Here is a 24,695-nt window from a genome sequence, read left to right on the forward strand (position 1 = left end):
CTTTTTACATCAACTATATATTACACCACAAAAAATAAATAAATTAAACCCAAATTTATCTGATCAGTGTTTCCGATGTAACCAAGAAATTGGTACTTTTTTACATTCTACTTGGTCTTGCTCTAAAACTCAACCTTTTTGGACAAATTTAAGAGTTTGACTGGAACAAATTATTGGAATACAACTTCCACACAACCCAATATTACTTTTACTAGGTAATATTGAAGGGATAAAACTGATATCCAGATTGAGTAAATATCAGAAAGAATTTATAAAAATTGCATTGGCAGTAGCCAAAAAAGCTATTGCAGTGACTTGGAAATCGGATACATATCTAAGTATAGATCGTTGGAAGAACGAAATTTATGGCTGTATTCCACTTGAAAAAATTACTTATAATTTAAGAGATAAATATGAAACATTTTTGAAAATTTGGTGCCCTTATTTACAAAAGACAGGATTAAATATATAGGTGCTCCGAAGATGAAATAATTGGTTACTTGGGGAAAGAAATAAATATATATACTAAAGTTATTACGAACTCCATGGAGCACGTGAGGACCCTCCAATATCCAGGCATTCCTTTTTTTTTCTTTCTTTTTTTTTAATAGGGATGTTAGGGGGAGGGGTTAAGGGGAGGGGGACTGGGTAACACATTTTTTTTTCATACACATTTATTCTGTAACTATTTGAAAACAATAAAAAAAGTTTTTAAAAAAAGATCCTCATACAAATGAACACCCAGGAACTTGAAGTTTCTCACGCTGTCCACTTCTGATCCTTCCCTGAGGATTAACATGTGTTCCCTCATCTTACCTTTTCAAAAGTCCACAATCAGTTCTTTGGTCTTAAATACGATGAGCACAAGGTTGTTTCTGTGACACCACTCAACTAGCTAGTGTATCCCACTCCTGTATGCCCTCTCGTCACCATCTGAAATTCTGCCAACAATGGCTGTATCATTAGCAAATTTCTGGATGACATTTGAGCTGTCCCTAGTCATGGGTGTCTGGGAGTAGAGAAGTGGGCTAAACACACATCGCTGAGGAGAGCCAGTGTTGATTGTCAGCAGGGTGGAGATTTTACTTCCAGTCTGCACAGATTGAACCAACACACCAACAGAAGAAACAGCACATGCACAATTTGGAAATGCCTAACTGAGCAATTCCACTTTCACTGTAACTTCAGGAACAATATCAGTGATATAAGGATCAACATCAGGGATAAAATATTAAAGTGGAACATGATCTCTGCAAAATCATGGAATTTTCTGAACAACTGAAATGATGAGATTATATTACTAACTGCACTTTGTACTGGTGATGTCTGAATGACCTTTCATTATTAATCAATTCACAGGCTTAACCGGACCTGAGAAGGTCAGAGGAGTAGTGGGACAATCAGTCACTGTGGAATGTCAGTATGATCTGAAATACAGGGACAACGTGAAGAAATGGTGCAAGGGTGTAACATTCGTTGGTTGTGATGCTCTGGTTTCGACTGAGAAGCCACAAAATGGACGAGTATCAATTACTGATAAGAAAACACAAGGGATATTCTCAGTAACCATGGACAATCTAATGAAGAGTGATGAAGGGCTGTACCAGTGTATGATAGAAAGGGCATTCTACACATGGAACAAAAGGTTTACCATTTCACTGGAGGTTTCTGAAGGTACGTTAATATTTTTCTTCACTCTTCCAGCCTTGGAATTTCCTCCCTCACCTCTGGGTGAAGTAAAAATATTCTTTATATGCCCTCTAAGACTTTTATTCCTTACCTTAAACTTCACTCCCTGGTTACATACACTGTGAGCAGAAGTTTACCACAAACAATTCCATCTATTCCCCATATAGTTTGGCAGATATCAGTCAGTCCCTCTTCAGTCTTCACCTCCCAAAAAAGAACAACCCAGTCTCTCTAGACTTTCCACATAATTTAATTGTTGCATACAAGGCAACTTCCCGGTGAACCTCCCTTGCAGCCTCTCCACCCTGCTCCCTGTCCTTCCTACAAACTGGTCATTACAACTACACTAAAAGAATGGTTGGGATTTCTGGCAATCTGAACAAAATACAAATGATAAGAAGTGGGAATACTTTGCTGAACAGTTAACAGTTTACATTATCTCTGTCTCAGTTATTAAAGAGATGAAATATCGAACATTATTTTCACATCCTTGCGGGAAATTACCAGAGTATTTTATATCCACCCTTCACCTTTATTCTCCCTTTCTCCCCTCCTTCACACTGATCACTCTCCCCTTCCTCAGCATTCTCCCTTCTCTCTCCATCCCCACAAACCCAATTCCCACTCTCCCATCTCAGATGCTCCAGTTTCCCAGCAGTGGGAGTTGGAGGCCTTGCCTTTTCTCTGTAGTCCCAGAAGTGGACAGATTAGGCTCAGGATCCTTCTGCTTTCATTCCATCCCCTTGGTTCAACACTGAAATGCTGACCCAGTGTGATCTACGCTTGTGACCAACAGCAAGAGCCCAGCTTCAGTGTGGGAGATGTCCCAGTAGGGGATGGAGGGTGGAAATGTAGCCTCAGCTGCTGACGGGATTTTCAGGTAACTGGGACACTCTCAGGAACATTCTTTGACCAGGCGCACAAAAGCTCATCTGGAGAGTGCCAAAGAAATCACTACTTTCCTCTTAACTGATGATAACAAAGAGGTTGATCATGGACTTTCACCAGAAATAAATTCCCCAAAATAAAAGGAACTTTGTCAGATCACTATTTAGAAAGATTCCAGAAATTACACTCGGTGCCAATTTTATTACGTATTGCCTTTACCTAATAAAGAGGCTACTGAGGTATGTTCATGATCAATAAAATGTGAGAACATTTTATTACTGAACTGCTGCTCAACCCTTGACCTGTGCAACCAGGTCACCATCGTAGCTTCTGGTACCGGGTGAACCCCTCACATTGCCCACTGGGAACTGAAGTTATTTAATATGCACACATAATAACACATCTGGCTTCTTGAAAGAAAAACAAATACAATTCTACGTTCTCATTGACCTGCAAGGAAGAATAATTCATTGTAACAAAGATATCTATAATCTGTAGTCAGTCACTTTTCTCTTTTTGATTCGAATTTTGATAGGAATGTGGATCTACATCCTCTTGCACATATCCTTTCATGGACCGTATGCCAAAATCGTGATCTCGAATTCACATGATCTCCAGGCTTTGAGACTGGTGGTCTTTTCGCAGTCTTGTCATGATACTCTTTCTGTTTTTCTATCCTTTTTACTTTAGCCAGTGTGACCTTGTGTACTCATTTAGGTGTCAACAGGATTTCATGCACTGGAAGGTTGGTGCGTGTCTGTCAACCAATCAGCTCTCGGGCTGGTGAAAGGCCATTCCACAGTGGCACACTGTAAATCACTAGACTTTTGTGGAAATCCTCTCATCCATCTTGCGCTTTCTTCATGAGGCCCTTCACTACATTGAGTAAACTCTCTGCTAGATTTTAACTGATGTTATATGTCAAAACCCTCATTCATTGGCAAAGAACTGAAATTCACAGCTCTAATTATGATCCCTTGTCTGACACTACATCACGAGGAACTCCCTCCCTTGCAAACACAGCTTTCAGGAAGGTGATGACTGCTATGCTGGATGTTGATTGCAGTGTTGCAATATCTGGGTAATTGGAAAATTAGTTTGTTACAACAATGTGATTCTTCCCATTACAATCAAACAAACCCTCTCCAACATTGAAGTACTATCTGTCTGGTACAAGGTATTGGTGGAAGCAGTTCTGCTTGCTAATTTCTTATCTGTCGGTAAGGCCTATTTCACATGAAGCAATGGTCTGGTTGATGTCTCAGTTCTTTCTTGACCAGTATATCACTTCACAAGCTCTACGTTTACATATTCCCTCATCAAATGCCCGTTGTGCATCTTTTGGAGAATTCCCTTTGAAGAAGCAAAATTGCTCCATTTGAAGACCATACCTTTCACTACTAACAGTTCAGCTCTGGATGCCCAAGAATCCTGAATACCCTTTGGACAGTCATTCTTAGCTGCTGTCAATGCTTTCCATATCGTATCTTTGAGTTCATTCATTGTTTCATCTGACCCTGCTGCTTTCCTAATCTGCTCTGTTCTTTTCAGAGATATTGGAAGGGAGGTGACAATCTTCTCAACAAAGACCTGTATATCTGCATTACCCTCTTGTCCAATCTGCTCTTTCTCATAAACTGCACAAGACAGCGCATCAGCAGCAAACTTGATTTTCCACAGTGTAGATCATCTTCACATCATATTTCTGCAGCCTTCTCAACACGTGCTGTATCCTCATGGGACAGTCGTTCAGTGGTTTGGACAGAAATGGGACCAATGATTTATGGTCTGTATATCGTTGCTTTTATATTCTTGTCCTTTCAATATGAATGCTAACATAACATTTACCTTCTATACCATTTACTCAAACTACAAGTTAACCTTTAAGGAATTCTGAAAAAGGAATCCCAAATCCCTTTGTACATCTCATTTTCAAATTTTCACCTCATTTAGAAAATAGTCTATGCCGTTATCTCTCTAAAACCTTGTGCAGGCTTCCCCACCTCCTTAAAATTACCTGACTTTTCACGTATCTTTAAATCGTCTGTAAATCTGGCCACAAAGCGATCAATTCCATCATCCAAATCATTGGCATACAATGTGAAAAGAAGTGGACCCAAAACCAAACCCTGTGGAACACCACTAGTCACCAGCAGCTTACCAGAAAAGTCCCCCTTTATTCCCTCTCTTGCCCTCTGCCTGTCAGCCAATATTCTATTTATGCTGGTACCTTTCCTTTAATACCATAGGCATTTAACTTGTTATCAACCTTATGTGTGGTTCCTTGTCAAAGGCCTTCTGAAAATCCAAGCAAGTAACATCCACTGACTCTCCTTTGTGTATCCTGTTTTTATTTCCTCAAAGAACTGTAACAGATACTTCAGGCCAGATTTCCCCTTACCTCTAACCTCTATCCTCAAAAGTACAAAGAAATATAAAATGCTTTATTTATTCTAATTGTTAAGTGTTCTTTCTTTGTTGCATGTTGCATCAACAAACACCACAGTAAATTCCAAACTCGTGCAAATGTAAATAGCAAATAAAATTTACCCTTGGTCCTTGATGCCCAACTCATGGGGTTTAGCCATTTGAAGATGGCTTCAGCAGGAAGCCACTGCAGTGGATCACCAGCCTAGAGAGTATTACTCAAAATCCTGGTGTGGGTCTTGAACCAAGAATCTCCCCGCACATTGTCAGAGACTTCCCACTGGGGCACTGCTGATACAAAATGGAAATAGTACTTGCTTTGAGACATTCAATGCTCAGATATTTGATCTACTTTAGCTCCAGAAAAGGAGGCAACCACCTTGGAAATTTCCACTGAAATCATGTGGACTACTTCACCTCAGAATTGGATGTCCACCAAGAAAGCAGAATCCACTGAGACTTCAGTTTCCTCACATCCGATCAGGTTAGTCACTTCATGGGACAATTCAGCTTTACCTCAGCATTACAGTATTCAGAGAACAACTCACAGTAAATGTCAGAGGAAAATGCAACTTTACCAGTCATACAGTGAAACTCACACGAAGCGTTGGAGAAACTCAGCAGGTCAAGCAGCATCTATGGAAATGAATTAACAGTTGAGATGTTGGGCCAAGATCTTTCAAAAGGACTAGAGAAGAATGGAGAAGATACCAGAATAAGGAGGTGGGGGTGGAGTGTATGGAAGGAGGGGAAGCTAGAACATGATAGGTGAAGCCAGTTGAGTCGCTGGGGGAGGCAGGTGGGGTGAAGCAGGAAGCTTGCAGTGATAAGTAGAAACGAGAATGGGCTGGAGAACATGGAGTCTCTCAGGAGAGGAGAGTGCATCATGAGGATCATGGGAAAAATGGAAGGAGGAGGAGATCCAGGGGGCTGAGATAGGCAGGTGATGAGAAGAGGTGGCAAAGACTGATTTTTGAAGGATGCTTTCCTGAGCAGAGACTAGAGACAGAAGTACAGAAATAGACCAAAGAAGGGAGACTGGTTTATCTGATGGATTGAGTTATGTTCACAGCTCTTGTGGCCTTTGGAAGAGCAGCTGCTATAAAAATAGTGATTCATCCAGTTAGGATGCTTTCTGTGGTGTATCTACAAAAATTGGTGAGGGTCATTGGAGATGCCAAATTCCCTTAAGCCTCTGATGAAGCAGAGGGTCAGTGTGCTTTCTCAGTTGTAGCATCTATATGGCTGGGCCAGGACAAATTCTTGGTGATATTTACGGTTGTGACTGAAGTTCTCATGTATCTCCAACTCTGCATTAATGATACATACATAAGCACATACTGCAAACTACTTTTTAATGTCAATGATCAGTTCCTTCATATTGATTGAAAGCCCTAAACCGGCAAGGGTATCAAAGAGAAAAACATTGTAGAGTACATTAGGAATTAATTTTCGAGCAACTTGTTATGGAGCCTGCCCAGGAACTAGCTCATGTGAGCAGGTTTTTGCCAGGAAATACACTCAGTGGCCACTTTATTAGGTAATCTGCTTATCATTATATTAGATAATAAAAAACTTCTATTTCCAGTGGGCAATGCAAGGAGTTCACCCGAGTGTCATATCTGAAGAGGGTGTGATGGCTGACCCAAGAAAGACATCAGACACTAAAAACATGGAGAGGCCCATAAACAGAGAGGAGATGAGACATTTCTTGGAGCTGGTGATTTATCTGGCTTCATTCACCCTTGTCTGTCAGCTGTGTCAAACCACTTATGTCACTCTTTGTGCATCAAAGTTATCTCATGAGCAAGAAGATTGTTTTCAAATGCTGAAAAGAGTCATAACTGAAGGGACCCAACCTGCAAGTTAACCTTTAAGGAATCCTACAAAAAGACTCCTTTTACCTCTGAATTTTGAATTTTCTCCCCGTATAGAAAATAGTCTATCCTTTTATCTGTCTAAGACCTTCTGCAGACTCCCTGCTACCTCAGCACTACCTGTCTTTGCAACTATCTTTATATCATCTGTAAACTTGGCCCCAATGCAATCAATTCCACTATCTAAATCATTGACTTAACATGGAAAGTAGCCCTAACACTAGACCCCGTGGAACATCACTAGTCACCGACAGCTAACCAGAAAAGTCCCCTTTATTCCCATTCTTTGCCTTCTGCCTGTCAGCCAATATTCTATTCATGCTAGTATCTTTCCTGTAATTCCATAGGCACTTATCTTGATAAGCAGCTTCATATGTGCCACCTTGACAAAGGTCTTCTGAAAATCCAAGTAAAAACCATCTAGTGGCCCTCCTTTGTGTATCTTGTTTGTTATTTCCTCAAAGAATTCCAATAGATTTATCAGGCAAGATTTCCTCCTACCTCTAACCTCTATCCTCGAAAGAATAAAAAAATAGATCATTCTTTATTCCTTCTAATTGTTTTTTTGTTGCATGTTGCATCAACAAACACCACAGTAAATTCCAAATACATGTAAATGTAAATAGCAAATAAGATTTATCCTTGATCCTTATTGCCCCGCTTATGGTGCTTGGCCATCTGAAGATGACTTCAGCAGGAGGGGACTTCAGTGGATCACCGGACTGGAGATTCTTTCTCAAACCGCTGGTGTCAGATTTGAACCAAGAACCTTCCCGCACATTGCAGGAGACCTCCTAGCTGGGGCACTGCAGACACATCATGGAGCTGGAAATTGCTTTGAGACATTCAATGATCAGATATTTGATCCACTTTAGCTCCAGAAAAGGAGGCAACCACCTTGGAAATTTCCACTGAAATCATGTGGACTACTTCACCTCAGAATTGGATGTCCACCAAGAAAGCAGAATCCACTGAGACTTCAGTTTCCTCACATCTGATCAGGTTAGTCATTTCATGGGACAATTCAGCTTTACCTCAGCATTACAGTATTCAGAGAACAACTCACAGTAAATGTCACAGGAAAATGCAACTTTACCAGTCATACAGTGAAACTCACATGAAATGCTGGAGAAAATCAGCAGGTCAGGCAGCATCTATAGAAATGAATTAACAGTCAACATCTTGGGCCAAGACCTTTCATCAGGACAAGAAAGGAATGGAGAAGATATCACAAGAATCTATGGAAATGAATAAAGAAGCCACAGAAACTTAGTAGACAGATAAGTGGGTAACAGTCAGGAGAGGGAAGGGCAAGAGTCAGATACTAGAGAGTACCCCTGTGGCTGTCCCCCTTAACAATGAATATTCCTGTTTGAATACTGCTGGGGGGACGGCCTACCTGGGGGAAGCAACAGTGGCCGTGCATCTGGCACAGAGTCTGGCCCTGTGGCTCAGAAGGGTAGAGAAAGGAAGAAGGCAGCAGTAAAAGGTGACACTATAGTTAGATGGTCAGACAGGCGATGCTGTGGATGCAGGGAAGAAACACGGATGGTAGTTTGCCTCCGGAGCCAGGGTCTGGGATGCTTCTGATTGCATCCACGATATTCTGAAGTGGGAAGGTGAACAGCCAGAGGTCGTGGTACACATTGGTACCAACGACATAGGTAGAAAAAGGAAGGAGGTTCTGAAAACAGTCTACAGGGAGTTAGGAAGGAAGTTGAGAAGCAGGACCTCAAAGGTGGTAATCTCAGGATTACTGCCTGTGTCATGTGACAGTGAGAATAGGAATAGAGTGAGGTGGAGGATAAATGCATGGCTGAGGGATTGGAGCAGGAGGCAGGGATTAAGATTTCTGCATCATTGGGACCTCTTTTGGGGCAGACGTGACCTGTACAAAAAGGATGGGTTGCACCTGAATCCAAGAGGAACCAATATCATGGCAGGGAGGTTTGCTGGGGCTTTTGGGGAGAGTTTAAACTAGAATTGCTGGGAGGTGGGAACCGAACTGAAGAGATGGAGGTAGGGGCTGTTGGCTCACAAATAGGGAAAGCTTGGAAACGGTGCAAGAGGGAGGATAAGCAGGTGATAGAGAAGGGATGTGCTCAGTCTGATGGTTTGAGATGTGTCTACTTTAATGCAAGAAGCATCATGAACAAAGAAGATGAGCTTAGAGCATGGATCAATACTTGGAGCTATGATGTTGCGGCCATTACAGAGACTTGGCTCAGGGGCAGGAAGGGTTACTTAGAGTGCCAGGCTTTAGATAGAAACATGGAAAACCTACAGCACAATACAGGCCCTTTGGCCCACAAAGCTGTGCCAAACATGACCTTATCTTAGAACTACCTAGACTTACCCATAGTCCCTCTATTTTTCTAAGCTCCATCTATCCATCCATGAGTTTCTTAAAAGACCCTAACATTTCCACCTCCACCACCACCACCGGCAGCTCATTCCATGCCCTCACCTCTATCTGTGTAAAAAAAACTTACCCCTGACATCTCAGAAAGGACAGGGAGGGAGGCAAAAGAGTTGGGGACGTGGCACTGCTGATCAGAGATAGTGTCATGGCTCCAGAAAAGGAGGAATTCATGGAGGTATTGTCTACTGAGTCTCTGTGGGTGGAAGTTGGAAACCAGAAGAGGTCAATAACTCTGCTGGGTGTTTTTAATAGACCACCCAGTAACAACAGGGACATCGAGGAGCAGATAGGGAGACAGATTCTGGAAAGGTTTAATAATAACAGGGTTGTTGTGGTGGGAGATTTTAATTTCCCAAATATTGATTGGCATCTCCCTAGAGCAAGGGGTTTAGATGGGGTGAAGTTTGTTAGGAGTGTTCAGAAAGGTTTCTTGATGCAATATGTAGATAAGCCTTCAAGAGGAGAGGTTGTACTTGATCTGGTATTGGGAAATGAACCTGGTCAGGTGTCAGATCTCTCAGTGGGAGAGCATTTTGGAGATAGTGATCACAATTCTATCTCCTTTACCATAGCATTGGAGAGGGATAGGAACAGACAAGTTAGGAAAGCATTTAATTGGAGTAAGGGGAAATATGAAGTTATCAGGCAGGAACTTGGAAGCAAAATTTGGGAACACATGTTCTCAGGGAAATGTATGGCAGAAATGTGGCAAATGTTCAGGGGATATTTGCGAGGCATTCTGCATAGGTACATTCCAATGAGACAGGGTAAGGATGGTAGGGTACGGGAACCATGGTGTACAAAGGCTGTTGAAAATCTAGTCAAGAAGGAAAAAGCTTATGAAAGGTTCAAAAAACTAGGTAATGATAGAGATCTAGAAGATCGAAGGGCTGGCAGGAAGGAGCTTAAGAGAGCCAGAAGGGGCCATGAGAAGGCTTTGGTGAGCAGGATTAAGGAAAACCCCAAGGCAATCCACAAGTATGTGAAGAGCAAGAGGATAAGACATGAGAGAATAGGACCAATCAAGTGTGACAATGGAAAAGTATGTATGGAACCGGAGAAGATAGCAGAGGTACTTAATGAATGCTTTGCTTCAATATTCACTATGGAAAAGGATCTTGGTGATTTAGGGATGATTTACAGTGGATTGAAAAGCTTGAGCAGATAAACATTAAGAAAGAGGATGTGCTGGAGCTTTTGGTAAGCATCAAATTGGATAAATCTCCAGGACCAGATGAGATGTACCCCAGGCTACTGTGGGAGGTGAGGGAGGAGATTGCTGAGCCTCTGACAATGTTCTTTGCATCATCAATGGAGATGGGAGAGATTCCGGAAGATTAGAGGGTTGCAGATATTCAACAAAGGGAGTAGAGATAGCCCAAGAAATTATAGACCACTGAGTCTTACTTCAGTGGTTGGTAAATTGATGGAAAAGATCTTGAGAGGCAACATTTATGAACATTTGGAGAGGCATACTATGATTAGGAATAGCAGCATGGCTTTGTCAAAGGCAGATTGTGCCTTACGAGCCTAATTGAATTTTTTGAGAATGTGAATAAGCATATTGATGAAGGTAGAGCAGTAGATGTCGTGTATATGGATTTCAGCAAGGCATTTGATAAGGTACCACAAGCAAGACTTATTGAGAAAGTAAGGAAGCATGGGATCCAAGGGGACCTTGTTTTGTGGATCCAGAATTGGCTTGCTCATAGACGGTGAAGAATGGTTGTAGAGGGGTCATATCATGCATGGAGGTCCGTGACCAGTGGTGTGCCTCAGGGATCTGTTCTAGGACCCCTTCTCTTCGTGATTTTTATAAATGACCTGGATGAGGAAGTGGAGGGATGGGTTAGTAAATTTGCTTATGACACAAAGTTGGGGGTGTTGTGGATAGTGTGGAGGGCTGTCAGAGGTTACAGCGGGACATCAATAGGATGCAAAACTGGGCTGAGAACTGGCAAATGGTGTTCAACCCAGATAACCATGAGGTGGTTCATTTTGGTAGGTCAAATATGATGGCAGAATATAGTATTAGTGGTAAGTATTAGCAGTGTGGCGAATCAGATGGTTCTTGGGGTTCAAGTCCATAGGACACTCAATGCTGATGCATAGGTTGACTCTGTGGTTAAGAAGGCATATAGTGCATTGGCTTTCATCAATTGTGGGATTGAGTTTAAGAGCCGAGAGGTAATGTTGCAACTATATAGGACCCTGGTCAGACCCCACTTGGAGTACTGTGCTCATTTCTGGTTACTTCACTATAGAAAGGATGTGGAAAATAGAAAGGGTGCAGCGGAGATTTACAAGGATGTTGCCGGGATTGGGGAGCATGCCTTACGAAAATAGGTTGAGTGAACTCGGCCTTTTCTCCTTGGAGCAGCAGAGGATGAGAGGTGACCTGATAGAGGTGTATAAGATGATGAGAGGCATTGATTGAGTGGATCGTCAGAGGCTTTTTCCCAGGGCAGAAATGGCAAGCATGAGAGAGCACAGTTTTTAGGTGCTTGGAGGGAGGTACAGAGGGGATGTCAGGGGTAAGTTTTTTTACACAGAGAGTGGTGAGTGTGTGGAATGGGCTGCTGGCAATGGTGGTGGAAGCGGATACGATAGGGTCTTTAAAGAGACTCTTTGATAGGTACATAGAGCTTAGAAAAATAGAGGCCTATGGGTAACCCTAGGTAGTTTCTGTAGTAAGTACATGTTTGGTGCAGCATTGTAGGCCGAAGGGCCAGTATTGTGCTGTAGGTTTTCTATGTTTCTAATAGATATTTTGGGCCAAGACTCTTCATCAGGAGTGAAAAAGAAGGGGGAAGATTTCAGAATAAGAAGGTGGGGGGGAGGAAGGAGGACAAACTAGAACATGATAGGTAGAACCAGATGAGTGGGATGGGGGTAGGGTGAAGTAAGAAGCTAGGGGGTGATAAGTAGAAACAGCTGGAGAAGAAGGAATTTTATAGGAGAGGAGAAAGAATCATGGGAGAAAGGGATGAAGAAGGGCACCCAGTGCGAGGTGATAGGCAGGTGAGGAGAAGAGGTAAGAAGCCAAATTGGGAAAATGAAGAAGAGGTGAGGGGGAGGGGCAGGCATTACCAGAATTTAGGTTCATTGTTGTCATGTTATTCCTTTTTATTTTGCTATTCATTAATCTTTGTAATTTAATGTCTTTTCCCTACACCACTGCCACAAAACAACAAATTTCATGAAGTTGGAGAAATCGATGTTCATGCCATCAGGTTGGAGGGTTCCTAGACTTAGTAATACAGTGATTTCATTGCTAGATAGTGATAAACTATTGATCCGTGATGAGAATTTTCTGAGGTCTAACGCGCACCCTTAACTCCTGGTGCAGTTGTCGGGGTGCCATCATGACAAGATTTTTGCACTGATCTTTTGATTGCTCATCGTATGGCATGTCTTGGGCATCTGAAACCTGGCGAAGCCCATCCCTTTCCAGGTTTTTTTTTTACGAGGTCGAGTTGCTGACTCAACGCTCAACTCAGCACGGGTGGAGAGCGTCGGCCAGATTTGAACTCAGGACCTCTCACCCTGAAGTCCTGCGCTGATACCAGTACGCCACCAGCCGGCATTGGTAGAATTATGTAATTGACAAGGAATTGTAGCAGCAACAAATTTGGAGTTGGCTTGTACAATTCCTCTGTGTTTCATGGGGGATGGGGGATATATAGTTGCCTTTATGGATGAAGAACCATCATCAGGATTGGAAAGGAAGGGAAAAGAAGCAAGAATAAAAAGTTGGGGGGAATGATATGGAAAAAATGTGATATGTAAGATCAGCTGTGGGTAGGGAGAGGGGGATAAAGTAAAAAAATTGGGAGGTGACAGGTGGAAGAGGTAAAAGGTGACCAACTTACCTCATCACTTGCTCTCACCTGTCACTTGCCATCTTGTTCTCCTTCGCCTCCTTCCCCCCACCTTCTTATTCTGGCTTCTTCCCCCTTCCTTTCCAATCCCAACGAAACATCAACAGTCTATTCCTCTCCATAGATGCTGATTGATCTACTGAGCTCCTCCAGCAGTTTGTGCATGTTGCTTTGGATTTCCAGAATCTCCAAATTCACAGCTTAAACGTACATATTTGTCACCACGTACCACCCTAAGTTTAATTTTTTTACCGGCAATCACCGTACGTACCAGAAACACAACAGAATTGATGAAAGACCATTCCCGACAGGATGGAGAAACAACCAATATGTAAAGGACAACAACCTGTACACATACACAAAGAAAGAAAAATAACAATTATCATTATAAATAAATAAACAATAAATATCGAGATCATGAGATGAAGAAAGTGAGCCTATAGGTGTGGAAACTGTTCAGTGATGGGATGAGTGAAGTTATCCCCTCTGATGGTTGAGGGGTAATAACTGTTCCTGAACCTTGTGTCGTGGGTCTTGAGACTCCTCTGCATTCTTCTTGACGGCAGCAGTGAGAAGAGAGCATGGCCTGAATAATGGGGGTCCTTGATGGTGGATGCTGTTTTCCTGTACCAGTGATCCATGTAGATGTAATCACAGGTGGGGTGGGCTTTACCCATGATGGATTGAGCCGTATCCACTACTTTTTATAGGCTTTTCCATTCAAGGGCATTGGTGTTTCCATACCAGGCTGTGATGTAGCCAGTCAGTATACTCTCCACCACACATCCATAGAAGTTGGTCAGAGTTTTAGATGACATGTCGAATCTTTGCAGACGTCGAAGAAAATAGAGGCGCTGCCATGCTTTCTTTATAATGGCACTTATGTGATGGCTCCAGGACAGGTTCTCTGAAATTGTAACCAAGAAATTTAAAGTTGCTGACCCTCTCCAGCCCTGATGAAGGCTGTCTCATGGGCCACTAGCTTCATTCTACTGAAGTCAATAATCACCTCCTTGGCCTTGCTGACATTGAGTGAGAGGCTCGCGTGTTTAGGATAAGTAGTAAAATTCTAGAATTTAACTGTGTTCAAATGTACATCATATTGGTTCTTAGCAGATCAAAAACATAGCGTAATACTGGAGAAGCAGAACGTTTCAGTGTGCCCAATAGTCGAGGTCTGTTAAATGTCTTTGTTGAATTTTGCAGGCCGAAAGCTTTATCCCAATGGCACCTTATACTGACAGTTGCCTTGTCAGTTCTCTTCCTGCTGTTCATTACCGCCATCATTGTTTGTGCAAAACTCAGGCAGAAGATGAAGACTGGTAAGTTTAGTTAAGTATCAAGATGATGTTCAAATGATGGTTTAAAAATTGCTCTCCTCTCTGAGGTGCCTTTCATGGATTCAGACCATTCACCTAGTCTACAAAAGCAACCAGTTTATACATCTGCAAAGCACTGGTTAGACAGCACCTTGATAGAGGTGTGTAAGATGATGAGGCATTGCCAGAGTGGACATCCAGAGCCTATTACCCAGGATGACAATGACTAATGTGATAAGGCATACATTTAAGGTGATTGGAGGAAAGTATGGGGAGGCATATCAGAGGTTTTTTTTATATAAAAAGAGTGGAATGCACTCCCGGCGATGGTGGTAGAGACAAATACACTTGGGCCATTTAAGAGACTTAGATAGGCACATGGATGAAAGAAAAATGGAGGCCTATGTGCAAGGGGAAAAGGGAAGGGTTAGAATGGTCTTGGAGGAGGTTAAAATGTCAGCACAACTTTGAGATTTCAATAACACGTACAAATAAGCTGGATGAACTGAGCAGGTCGGGCAGCATCCGTTGAAAGGAGCAGTCAACGTTTCGGGCCGAGACCCTTCGTCAGGACTAAAGAAGGAGGAGGCAGGGGCCCTATAAAGAAGGTGGGGGGGGGGGAGGGTGGAAGGTGCCAGGTGAAAAACCAATCAGAGGAAAGATCAAGGGGTGGGGGAGGGGAAGCAGGGAAGGGATAGGCAGGAAAGGTGAAGAAGGAGTGTAAGGGGAAAGCACTATGGGTAGTAGAAGAAGGCAGAATCATGAGAGAGGTGAAAGGCAGCTGGAAGAGGAGGCTGAGTGAAAGTGGGATGGGGGAAGGGAGAGGGAGGGAATTACCGGAAGTTGGAGAATTCGATGTTCATACCAAAGAGCTGGAGACTACCCAGACAGTATATGAGGTGTTGCTCCTCCAACCAGAGTTTGGCCTCATCATGGCAGTAGAGGAGGCCATGTATGGACATATCCGAATGGGAATGTGTTGAGATTTCAATAGCCTATTGCATGCTGCGTGTCTCTACAAAAACAATACCTGTGTCGGATGGTTGAAAGCTCTAATACGATGATGGAAGTATTTTGGTTATACCTTGAATGAACAAGAATGTTTTTCTTTGAAAGTGGTACAAAGGAAGTCATGAAAGCAGCAAACCAGGAGTTAAGAGAGGTAATTCAAAAGCAGACAAAGACATCCTGTTTCTCAATAGATTCAGACATTTACACAATGTTATTTCATTTTGTAACTCCAAGTGCAGTTTATTGTCATATGAACAAGTACCTTGAGTTACAAATAGCTCTCCTTTGAGCTATTGATACTCCATTCAGTGGAAATTATTCGGAGTTGTAAAGTCTGGTGTCAAGCTATTCTGGTCAAGAAGTTATTCAGTTATCAGAAGGAGGTTAATAAGCTGAGTGTCAATAAGCAGAAAATATTCATGAGGACTTGACTAAGATTGGAGGGCTTGAGTTATAAGGAGAAGCTGGTAATGTTGGGACATTTTTTCCTGAAGCCTAGGAGTTTGAAGGGTGACATAAAATCATGAAGGCTGTGGATAAATTGAATAGCTACATTTTCTCCCCATGGTAGGACAAGTTCTGAGGCCTCCATTCATCAGGGTCGGCAATGGATGTTGTGTCCTAGCTGTCTTGATATGCAAGCATGGGCAGCATGATGTGGAGAGCAAGCTGTTGCCTTTGTAACAAGCTTCTCCTCACCACGCATCTGACGAACCCAAAGGAATGGCAGAGGCCGATAGTTTGCCACGTACAGCATCGCAAGAATTGCTAGTCAGCATTGAACTCCACATATGACTGCCTTAGGGACTCCAGATCTGGATTTTTCCATCTGGGTTTACACCCAAAGCCTTCCCCATGAGTGGATATAGCAACAAGGCAGCGGAAGTATGAGATCAGAGTTTACCTTCTAGATGAGCTGCCAACCACGGCTGATGAGCTCCATCTGCCTGAAGTAGGAGAAGTTAAAAGAATGGATTTATTGTTAGAGAAGGGAAAACTTAAAAGGCACCTGAGAGACAAATGTTTTCACACAGAGGGTGGGAGGCATACGGAAAGAGCTGCTAGAGGAAGCTGTAGAGGTAGATAAGCTTTCATTTAAAAGACATTTGGACAGGTACATAAATAGGGATGGCCAAGAGGGATGTGGAGCAAATGCAGACTAATGGGACTAGTTCAGATGGATATCTCAGTTGGTTGGCATGGATTTAACATTGTACTGTGGTAGGTTAATTTAGTATTTTGTACAGAACACCCTAGTATTACCACTATTCAGGTTACAGAATTCACAGGTAACTTTCAGATACAGAATAAAACACACTTTCACAAATTTGTGTGAACAAAGTAAATAAATCTGCATTTTTTAGATTAGATAATCTTGATGTATGTTCAGATGATGTGGCTTCACTTTTCAGAGACATCATGATAGCCCATTTTCCTGGAACATAAGTTCCTTGTGAGTGGGGGGGGGGGGGGGGTCCCTGTAATCCATTGCAGTTTCCTGAAGGTGTATTGAAGTGCTGTGTAAATACACTTTTACTTCAGATCTTACAATCCCTTGAATTTTAAAATATTTCGTTGAATTGGAATTAAAATTGTCTTACTATCATCACATGTATTAAGGTACTGTGAAAAGCTTGTCTTGCATGCTGTTCATCCAAATGAATTTGTTACACAGTGAATTAAGGCAGTACAAGGTAAAACAATAACAGAATGCAGAATAAAGTGTAACAGCTACAGAGAAAGTGCAGTGCAGTTAGACTATAAGGTGCAATATCATAACGAGGTAGATTGTGAGGCCAGCAATCTATCTTATCACACTCAGGAACCATTCAAAAGTTTCACAACAGCAGGATAGAAGCTGTCCTCGAGCATGGTGGCACGCGCTTTTGAATTCTTTTACCATCTGTTCAAAGGAAGAAAGGAGAAGAGGGAATGGCTGGGGTGGGTGGGGTCTTTGAATATTTTGGCTGCTTTACGCCTCTGCATTCAAGTGGTCTCTTGCCTTCAATGCTGTCAAAGGATGTTACCAACGTTCTGTGATTTATGGATTGCTCTGTGGACTGTGGCGCTTTCAGTTTTATGGCGTTAATGTTCTGTGTTTTCACTTGTTCGTTCTTGCTGCTGTTTGACACAATTTCTTTGTGCAGCGGGGTTTGAGGGTTGATGTTCTTGTTGCTGTTGGCGTGATTTTTGCACATGGGGTGGGTTGGATAATTGTGTTGCCTTTCTTTCTTGTTGCTGTTTGGCACGATTTGTTAGATTTTTGTGCGGGGGGGAATTGGGGTTTGATGTTCTTGCTGTATTCACGATGTGTTTTTTGTGTGTGGGGGGGGTGATGTTTCTCTTTGAACAACTTCCATGGCTTTCTTTGTTTCATGGCTATCTGAAGAAGACAAATCTCAGAGTTGTATACTGCATGCATACTTTGATAGTAAATTAACCTCTAAACCCTTAAATTATCGAGGTATAGACAAAAACCATGGAGGGGAGGCTAGTTGCCGTGATTTGCTAAGCTGTGTCTACAACTCCCTGCAGTTCCTGTGGTCAAGGGCAGAGCATCAAATATGACATCAGTGAATAAACCTAACAGTAACCATCGCAAATCTGAACTCAGTGAAGTTATTATTACATTTTCCAGGTACACATGGACAGAGGATTAACGGTGCAGAAAATCTACCTGGAAACGTCACAGTAAGTTGATGCCACTTCATGTAAAGAACAGGTTAAGGCCTCGGGGAGGGTAGCCAATTCTGCTTGAAGATATTCCAAGAGCGTCACATGACATATAGATCACAAGACAAGACCGTAACATAGTACATTAGTCATAAGTTGTCCATTCTCAACCTTCTCCACTGCCAAACTCAAAAAAGAATATCGCGTAGTCTCTGGGGAGACTAAAACCCAATGGTATGAACACTGAGTTTGTCCGTTTTAGCTTACTCACACTTCATGTTCCCTTCCCACTCCTATCAATCCACCTTCCCTCTCCCTTTGTTCACTTTTTCCTTTTCCCTCTGCGCATCATACATTCACATATTTATCCACCTGGGTTTCTTCTCCCTTGGCCTTACCCTTCCTATTCCTTTCCCCATCTGGTTCCATCTACCCATCATCCTTTCCTTACTAAATTCCAGCATCTGACTTCACCTTTCCCCTCCCCTCGACCCTATCTAACTCTTTACTTGTCCTTATCTGTTCTTCCCAATCACCCACAGGTCTCTTGTCTCTAAACTCCCCTCTCCTCTACCCCTACCTGCCCATTAACCCCCCCATCATCTGGTTCCATCTATTACCTACCATCTCCTACCTCTACACTCCCTCTCACCTCTTTATACTGATGGTCTTCTCTTCGCACTCTCATCCAGATGCAGAGTTTTGATTGCTTGTTGAGTCCCTCAAGCAGTTTGGTCTCCTTTCCCTTTCAGATTCCAGCATCTACAGGCTTTTATGCTTCCCTCTCAGCATTTATGCTGGCCACTCCCCAAAGAATCTTACATGTTTCAGAATGTGCATCAAAGTCTGGCACTGCAATGTGTTTAACCTTTTATTTTGTAGGACAATCCCTCTAGGCCTTGGATCATCCTAGTGACCCTTCTTCGAACTGCCTTAATGAAATCTTTTCTTGAATAGGAAGACCAAAGTTATTTACAGTGCTCTAAATAAGGTCTCACTAGTGACCAGAAGATGCCCCTACCATAACAGTCCAGCCCCAGTGAAGTGAGGGCCAACAGTCCATTTGCCTTCCCTACCTGGTGCACTATGTGCTGGCCTTCTGTGCACAAAGACACCCAGACCACTTCACACTGCAACTTTCTGCATTTTCCTCCCTATTCAAATAATTTTAATGTTCTTTTGCCCATCCTTCCAAAAGTAAACAGCTGCACATTTTTGTCCACTCGTTTAATCTTTCAGCACCTCTGTGAAGTATTAGCCACTTCACAACTTGCTTTCCTACCTACCTTTGCAATGAGTCATTGAGTCTTAGAAAAGTACAGCACAGAAACAGGACCTTCAGCACATCCAGTCCATGCCAAACCATTTATACTGATTATTCCCATTGGCCTGCAACCAGATCATAGCCCTCCATACCCCTCCCATCCATGTAGCTATCCAAATTCCTCTTAAATGTTGAAATCAAGCTTGCATGCATCAGTTGCACTGGCAGCTCATTCCACACTCTCATGACCCGCTAAGTGAAGAAGTTTCCCTTCATGTTCTCCTTAAACATCTCACCTTTCACCCTTAACACATGATTTGTTGTAGTCCCACCCAACTTCAGTGGAAAAGGCCTACTTGTACTTACCCTATAATTTTATATACCTCTGTCAAATTGCTCTTCAATCTTCTATGTTCTCAGGAATAAAGCACAAACCTATTCAATATTTCCTGATAATACTGGCCCTCCAGTACCAGCAACATCCACGTAAATTTTCTCTGTACTCTTTCAACATTACTTACATCTTTCCTGTAGGAAAGAACATTGTCTGCAAGTGTGGCCATCGTGCCTTTCTTTCCTTTCTGCAAGGTTTTTGCTAGATATTGCAAACAGCAGTGATCCAACCCTGACCCCGGTGGCACTGCACTGATCATTCTCCGGTAATTTGAAAATGAACCCGTTGTCCCTATTCACTTCCTACCTATTGATCATTTCTCTCTCCATGTAAAGATAAAAGATCTTTATAAAGATTCGCTTTATTTATCATATGCACCTCAAAACGTAGTGAATCGAGTTGTTTGCATCAACAGCCAACACAGTTCAAGGATGTGCTGGTGGCAGCCCGAAAGAGTCACCATGAGTTAAGTATTGTATGTAATTAGTTTTGCTACAATAAGTGTATGGGACATTGGAAAAAATGTTGAATTTCCCCATGGGGATGAATAAAGTATCTATCTATCTATCTATCTAACCCCAACCCACATGTATTTTGAAAATGGGAGGGAACTGGAACACCCCACATAGTCATGGGGAGAGCATGCAAACTCCTTACAGACGGTGGCAGGAATCAAACCCAGGTTGTTGGAGTCCTATCCTATTCAATATCATGAAGTAGTGTTATACTAACCACTACGCTACCATGCCACCCTGTTAATTCAGCAACCATATCCTTTAGTATCCTAGGATGCAGATCATCTGGTCCAGGGAAATGCCGAGTGCAACTTCCCCAAGATTGGTGATGGTATTTAATTCCTTTCTGCCAATAGTCTGTGTTAATATGATGTTCACAGTATCTTTAACCATAAAGACATCTTAAATCTCCATTTCATCAGATTCAATTTATCATTACAGACTTATATGATAGATAGATAGATAGATACTTTATTCATCCCCATGGGAAAATTCAACTTTTTTTCCAATGTCCCATACACTTGTTGTAGCAAAACTAATTACATACAATACTTAACTCAGTAAAAAAATATGATATGCATCTAAATCACCATCTCAAAAAGCATTAATAATAGCTTTTAAAAAGTTCTTAAGTCCTGGCGGTAGAATTGTAAAGCCTAATGGCATTGGGGAGTATTGACCTCTTCATCCTGTCTGAGGAGCATTGCATCGATAGTAACCTGTCACTGAAACTGCTTCTCTGTCTCTGGATGGTGCTATGTAGAGGATGTTCAGAGTTATCCATAATTGACCGTAGCCTACTCAGCGCCCTTCGCTCAGCTACCGATGTTAAACTCTCCAGTACTTTGCCCACGACAGAGCCCGCCTTCCTTACCAGCTTATTAAGACGTGAGGCGTCCCTCTTCTTAATGCTTCCTCCCCAACACGCCACCACAAAGAAGAGGGCGCTCTCCACAACTGACCTATAGAACATCTTCAGCATCTCACTACAGACATTGAATGACGCCAACCTTCTTAGGAAGTACATTTGACTCTGTGCCTTCCTGCACAAGGCATCTGTGTTGGCAGTCCAGTCAAGCTTCTCGTCTAACTGTACTCCCAGATACTTGTAGGTCTTAACCTGCTCCACACATTATATGATGTGAAATTTGTTGTTTTGCATCAGCAGTGCAATGCAAAGACAAAATATTCCTCTGTTACAGAAAAATATAGTCAAAAAAGTATAAACTTAAATTCCTGTACTTTCTCCCCCCTCTCTTCTCTCTTTTTCAATTCCTCATTCTGTCTCCCTTCTTACCCCCTCCCTGCTCCTCATCTGCCAATCACTTCCCCCTGTTGTCCATCCTCCTTCCCTTTCTTCCATGATCCATTCTCTTCTCCTATCAGATTCCTCCTTCTTCAACCATTACCTTTCCATCCTTCACCTCCCAGCTTCTCCTTTCATCCCCCCTCCTCCCACACACACCTTCCCTCTCGCCTTGCTTCACCCAACACCTAACAGCTTCACTCCTTCCCCTCCCCTAACCTTCTCATTCTGGCTTCCAATCCCATCCTTTTCTGTCCTTATGAAGATAGACAGACATACTTTATTGATCCTGAGAGAAATTGGGTTTCGTTACAGTCACACCAACCAAGAATAGTGTAGAAATGTAGCAATATAAAACCATAAATAATTAAATAATAATAAGTAAATAATGCCAAGTGGAAATTAGTCCAGGACCAGCCTATTGGCTCAGGGTGTCTGACACTCTGAGGGAGGAGTTGTAGGAGTTGACCCTCCGAGGGAGGCTCTCAGCTTGTAATGTTGACTGCTTATTCCTGTCCATCAGTACTGCCTGGCTTGCTGAGGTCCTCTAGCATGCTGTGTGTGTTGCTCTGGATTTCCAGCACCTGCAGAATCTTGTATTAGTAACAAGGTAGTGGTCATGGGTTTATGAACCACCCAGAAGTCAGAAGACAGAGAGGAAGGAACTGTTCCTGAATCTTTGAGTGTGGGTCTTCAGGATCCTCATCTCCTCCCCGACTGTAGTAACAAGAAGAGGTCATGTCCCAGATGGTGTTTCTATGTTCCCCGTGGCATTTCCCCAGGCTCACTTTCTACATTCACATAGATTTTTTTTTTTCTCTTGGGGTCTGGTTACATACTCTCATGTTGGTTTATTTACTCTCCAATTCTTCTCACTGATGCTCTCTTCTGCCATTTTCTGAGTTCAGCCCCCCTGTCATCAGTCCACCACTAACTATATTTCTCACTGTACCATACAGGAAATGCCGGTGGTATATGCCAGTGTGAAGCATCGCAGAGACAATGTGGAGAGCACGTATATGAATCTTACAGTTCAAGATGCTCCTGGAAATGGCAGAGCACAACATGCCTCAGAAACTGTAGTGTATTCAGTGGTTGCTCGCCAATAATAATTAACTCAATCTCCAAAGAGCACCTGGAAAGCATCGCAAATACAGTCGGGTGAACATTTCTTTGTTTTAGTGCAGCTGTTTCCCACAAACCCTCAACCATGACAGCTTTCTTCGGGGCTGTGTTGGCCTGGTGCAGGAGCAAGCAGCTGGTGGCCACTTTGGTCTTCATCCCTCCTTGTCCCTGAACAAGCTCAGAGGTGTTCAGCAACCATAGACTTGATGAAATCTGTGTGCAAGACAAGGTGGCATGGAGCCCAATGCTCGGGGAATGTTGATCTGGGTGGAGGGACGGCTGGTAACTGGTGCTTGGGGTTGAGTTGGTAGTTGTCGGGGGGGTGGGGTAGTGTAATGGGCTGACAGAATGCATTCAGGTAATGGAGGTGACAAAGTGTTGAGGAAGTGGTGCAGAGGGAAGCTCGTGATGTATTGGGGAGGGAGAAGTTGGAGGTGTTTAGGAGAGGGAAAGGGGAGTTGCTAGGGTGCTGGGGAATGGGAAGTTGGCCATGTGTGGAGGAAGGGGCGGCGATTTGTTGGTGTATTGAGCAGAGGCAAGGGAAATTGACGGTGTGTTGGGGCAGGGATAGTGGAAGCTGTCAGTGTGTTGGGAGGAGGGAGTTCTCAGTGTTGTGGACAGGAGATGGAGATGCTGTCAATGTGGTGGTTTGTTGTATTCAGTGTATTGGTGGGGAGTTGTCAATATGTTGGGAGGAGGGAGTTATCAGTGTGTTTAGGAAGGGGAAAAGAGACACTGGAAACACACACAAAATGCTGTAGGAACTCAGCAGGTCAGGTAGGACCTATGGAGAGGAGTAAACAATGTTTTGGGCCAAAACCCTTCATAAGTTCCCAACACACTCCCCACCAACACACTGCTAGCATCTCCTTTCCAATTCCCCAACACACTGCCAACGTCTCCCCAACCCCCTCCCCCAGCACAATATATATCATTCTATATTTTGATGTACAGAGAATGCTGAAACTTACAAACCAGGAACTGCAGCCTAAAGTTGAACTACAGGAAACCGATGCCTGGTTACCAGCCTAACAACAATCCCATAAAACCACAGATCGAAAGCTTACCCGTGTACATAACAAACTAAAAGCAGAACTGCACACAGCTGGTGAAACACACAATGAACTCAACTGTAAGGAGAGAGGAGGATATTCTCATAAGCTAGTACCTGGGTCTGGTGAAGATAGCTATCCTTGAGGTGGATAGCAGAGGGCTCTGCCCAGGCTGACTGTTTGACAACCTTCCGGGGTATATCTGTGCCCCTGGAGGACAGTCACTCAGAGTTCTCGGGTACCATGGAGGAGTTCTGGGATTATTGAGCACTGCAGGGGTTAAATATATCATAGACTGTTGGAAACATTCTAATTTAGTTTGAGTTAGTCATTGTATTGTCCCTGCTTTGTAGTATTGTAGAATTACAAATTTGCAATAAACATATTTTTGTAATTAGTATAAAACAAAGTACCCAAACTTAAATGCACACAGAGCATGTAGACTCTGAAGCTTGATATGTAAAAGCCTTATCTCACTGTGAATACACTGCACATGTGGGGGAGAGAGAGTGAGGGAAAGACATTCTGAATCAGAGAGCATTCCTTCCAGAATGTGTGACTCCCCTGTTGATGGTGGCTTTTAATAAAGAGGAAGTTTGCTCTGAAGGTAACCCCAGGGTGCGTGTGAATTCTTTCTGTCTACAACTGGAGCTGCAGTCAGAGCCCACCAGAACACTGGACCTATGGAGCACCGCCCGCTCTAGGAGCCCATTAATGCACCATCCGGGGGCTAACAAGAATCAGACATGTTGGTGGAGAGGTGTCCGGACAACCTTAGGGACAAACAGGGGCATGTGAGAGGGGGTAACTTAAACAGTGGTTCAAATCTGGGGAGTTGGAAGAACTGGCAGA

At 42.9% G+C, this 24,695-nt stretch overlaps 1 protein-coding gene across 1 annotated transcript in view; it reads left to right on the plus strand.

Moving 5' to 3' along the window:
- The window catches only part of LOC140717297 (polymeric immunoglobulin receptor-like), a 42,993-nt gene extending 18,633 nt beyond the window's left edge, over positions 1–24,360 (plus strand). The window contains exons 3-7 of the mRNA XM_073030738.1: positions 1,360–1,674; positions 5,362–5,488; positions 14,391–14,506; positions 18,153–18,205; positions 22,626–24,360. Of these exons, the coding sequence (XP_072886839.1) occupies positions 1,360–1,674; positions 5,362–5,488; positions 14,391–14,506; positions 18,153–18,205; positions 22,626–22,775 (761 nt within the window). The 3' untranslated portion in view covers positions 22,776–24,360. The remainder of the gene's footprint in view (positions 1–1,359; positions 1,675–5,361; positions 5,489–14,390; positions 14,507–18,152; positions 18,206–22,625) is intronic.
- The last annotated feature ends 335 nt before the right edge of the window (positions 24,361–24,695 follow it).

The sequence above is a fragment of the Hemitrygon akajei genome, chromosome 27 (assembly GCF_048418815.1).
Source record: "Hemitrygon akajei chromosome 27, sHemAka1.3, whole genome shotgun sequence".
Taxonomy (NCBI): domain Eukaryota; kingdom Metazoa; phylum Chordata; class Chondrichthyes; order Myliobatiformes; family Dasyatidae; genus Hemitrygon; species Hemitrygon akajei.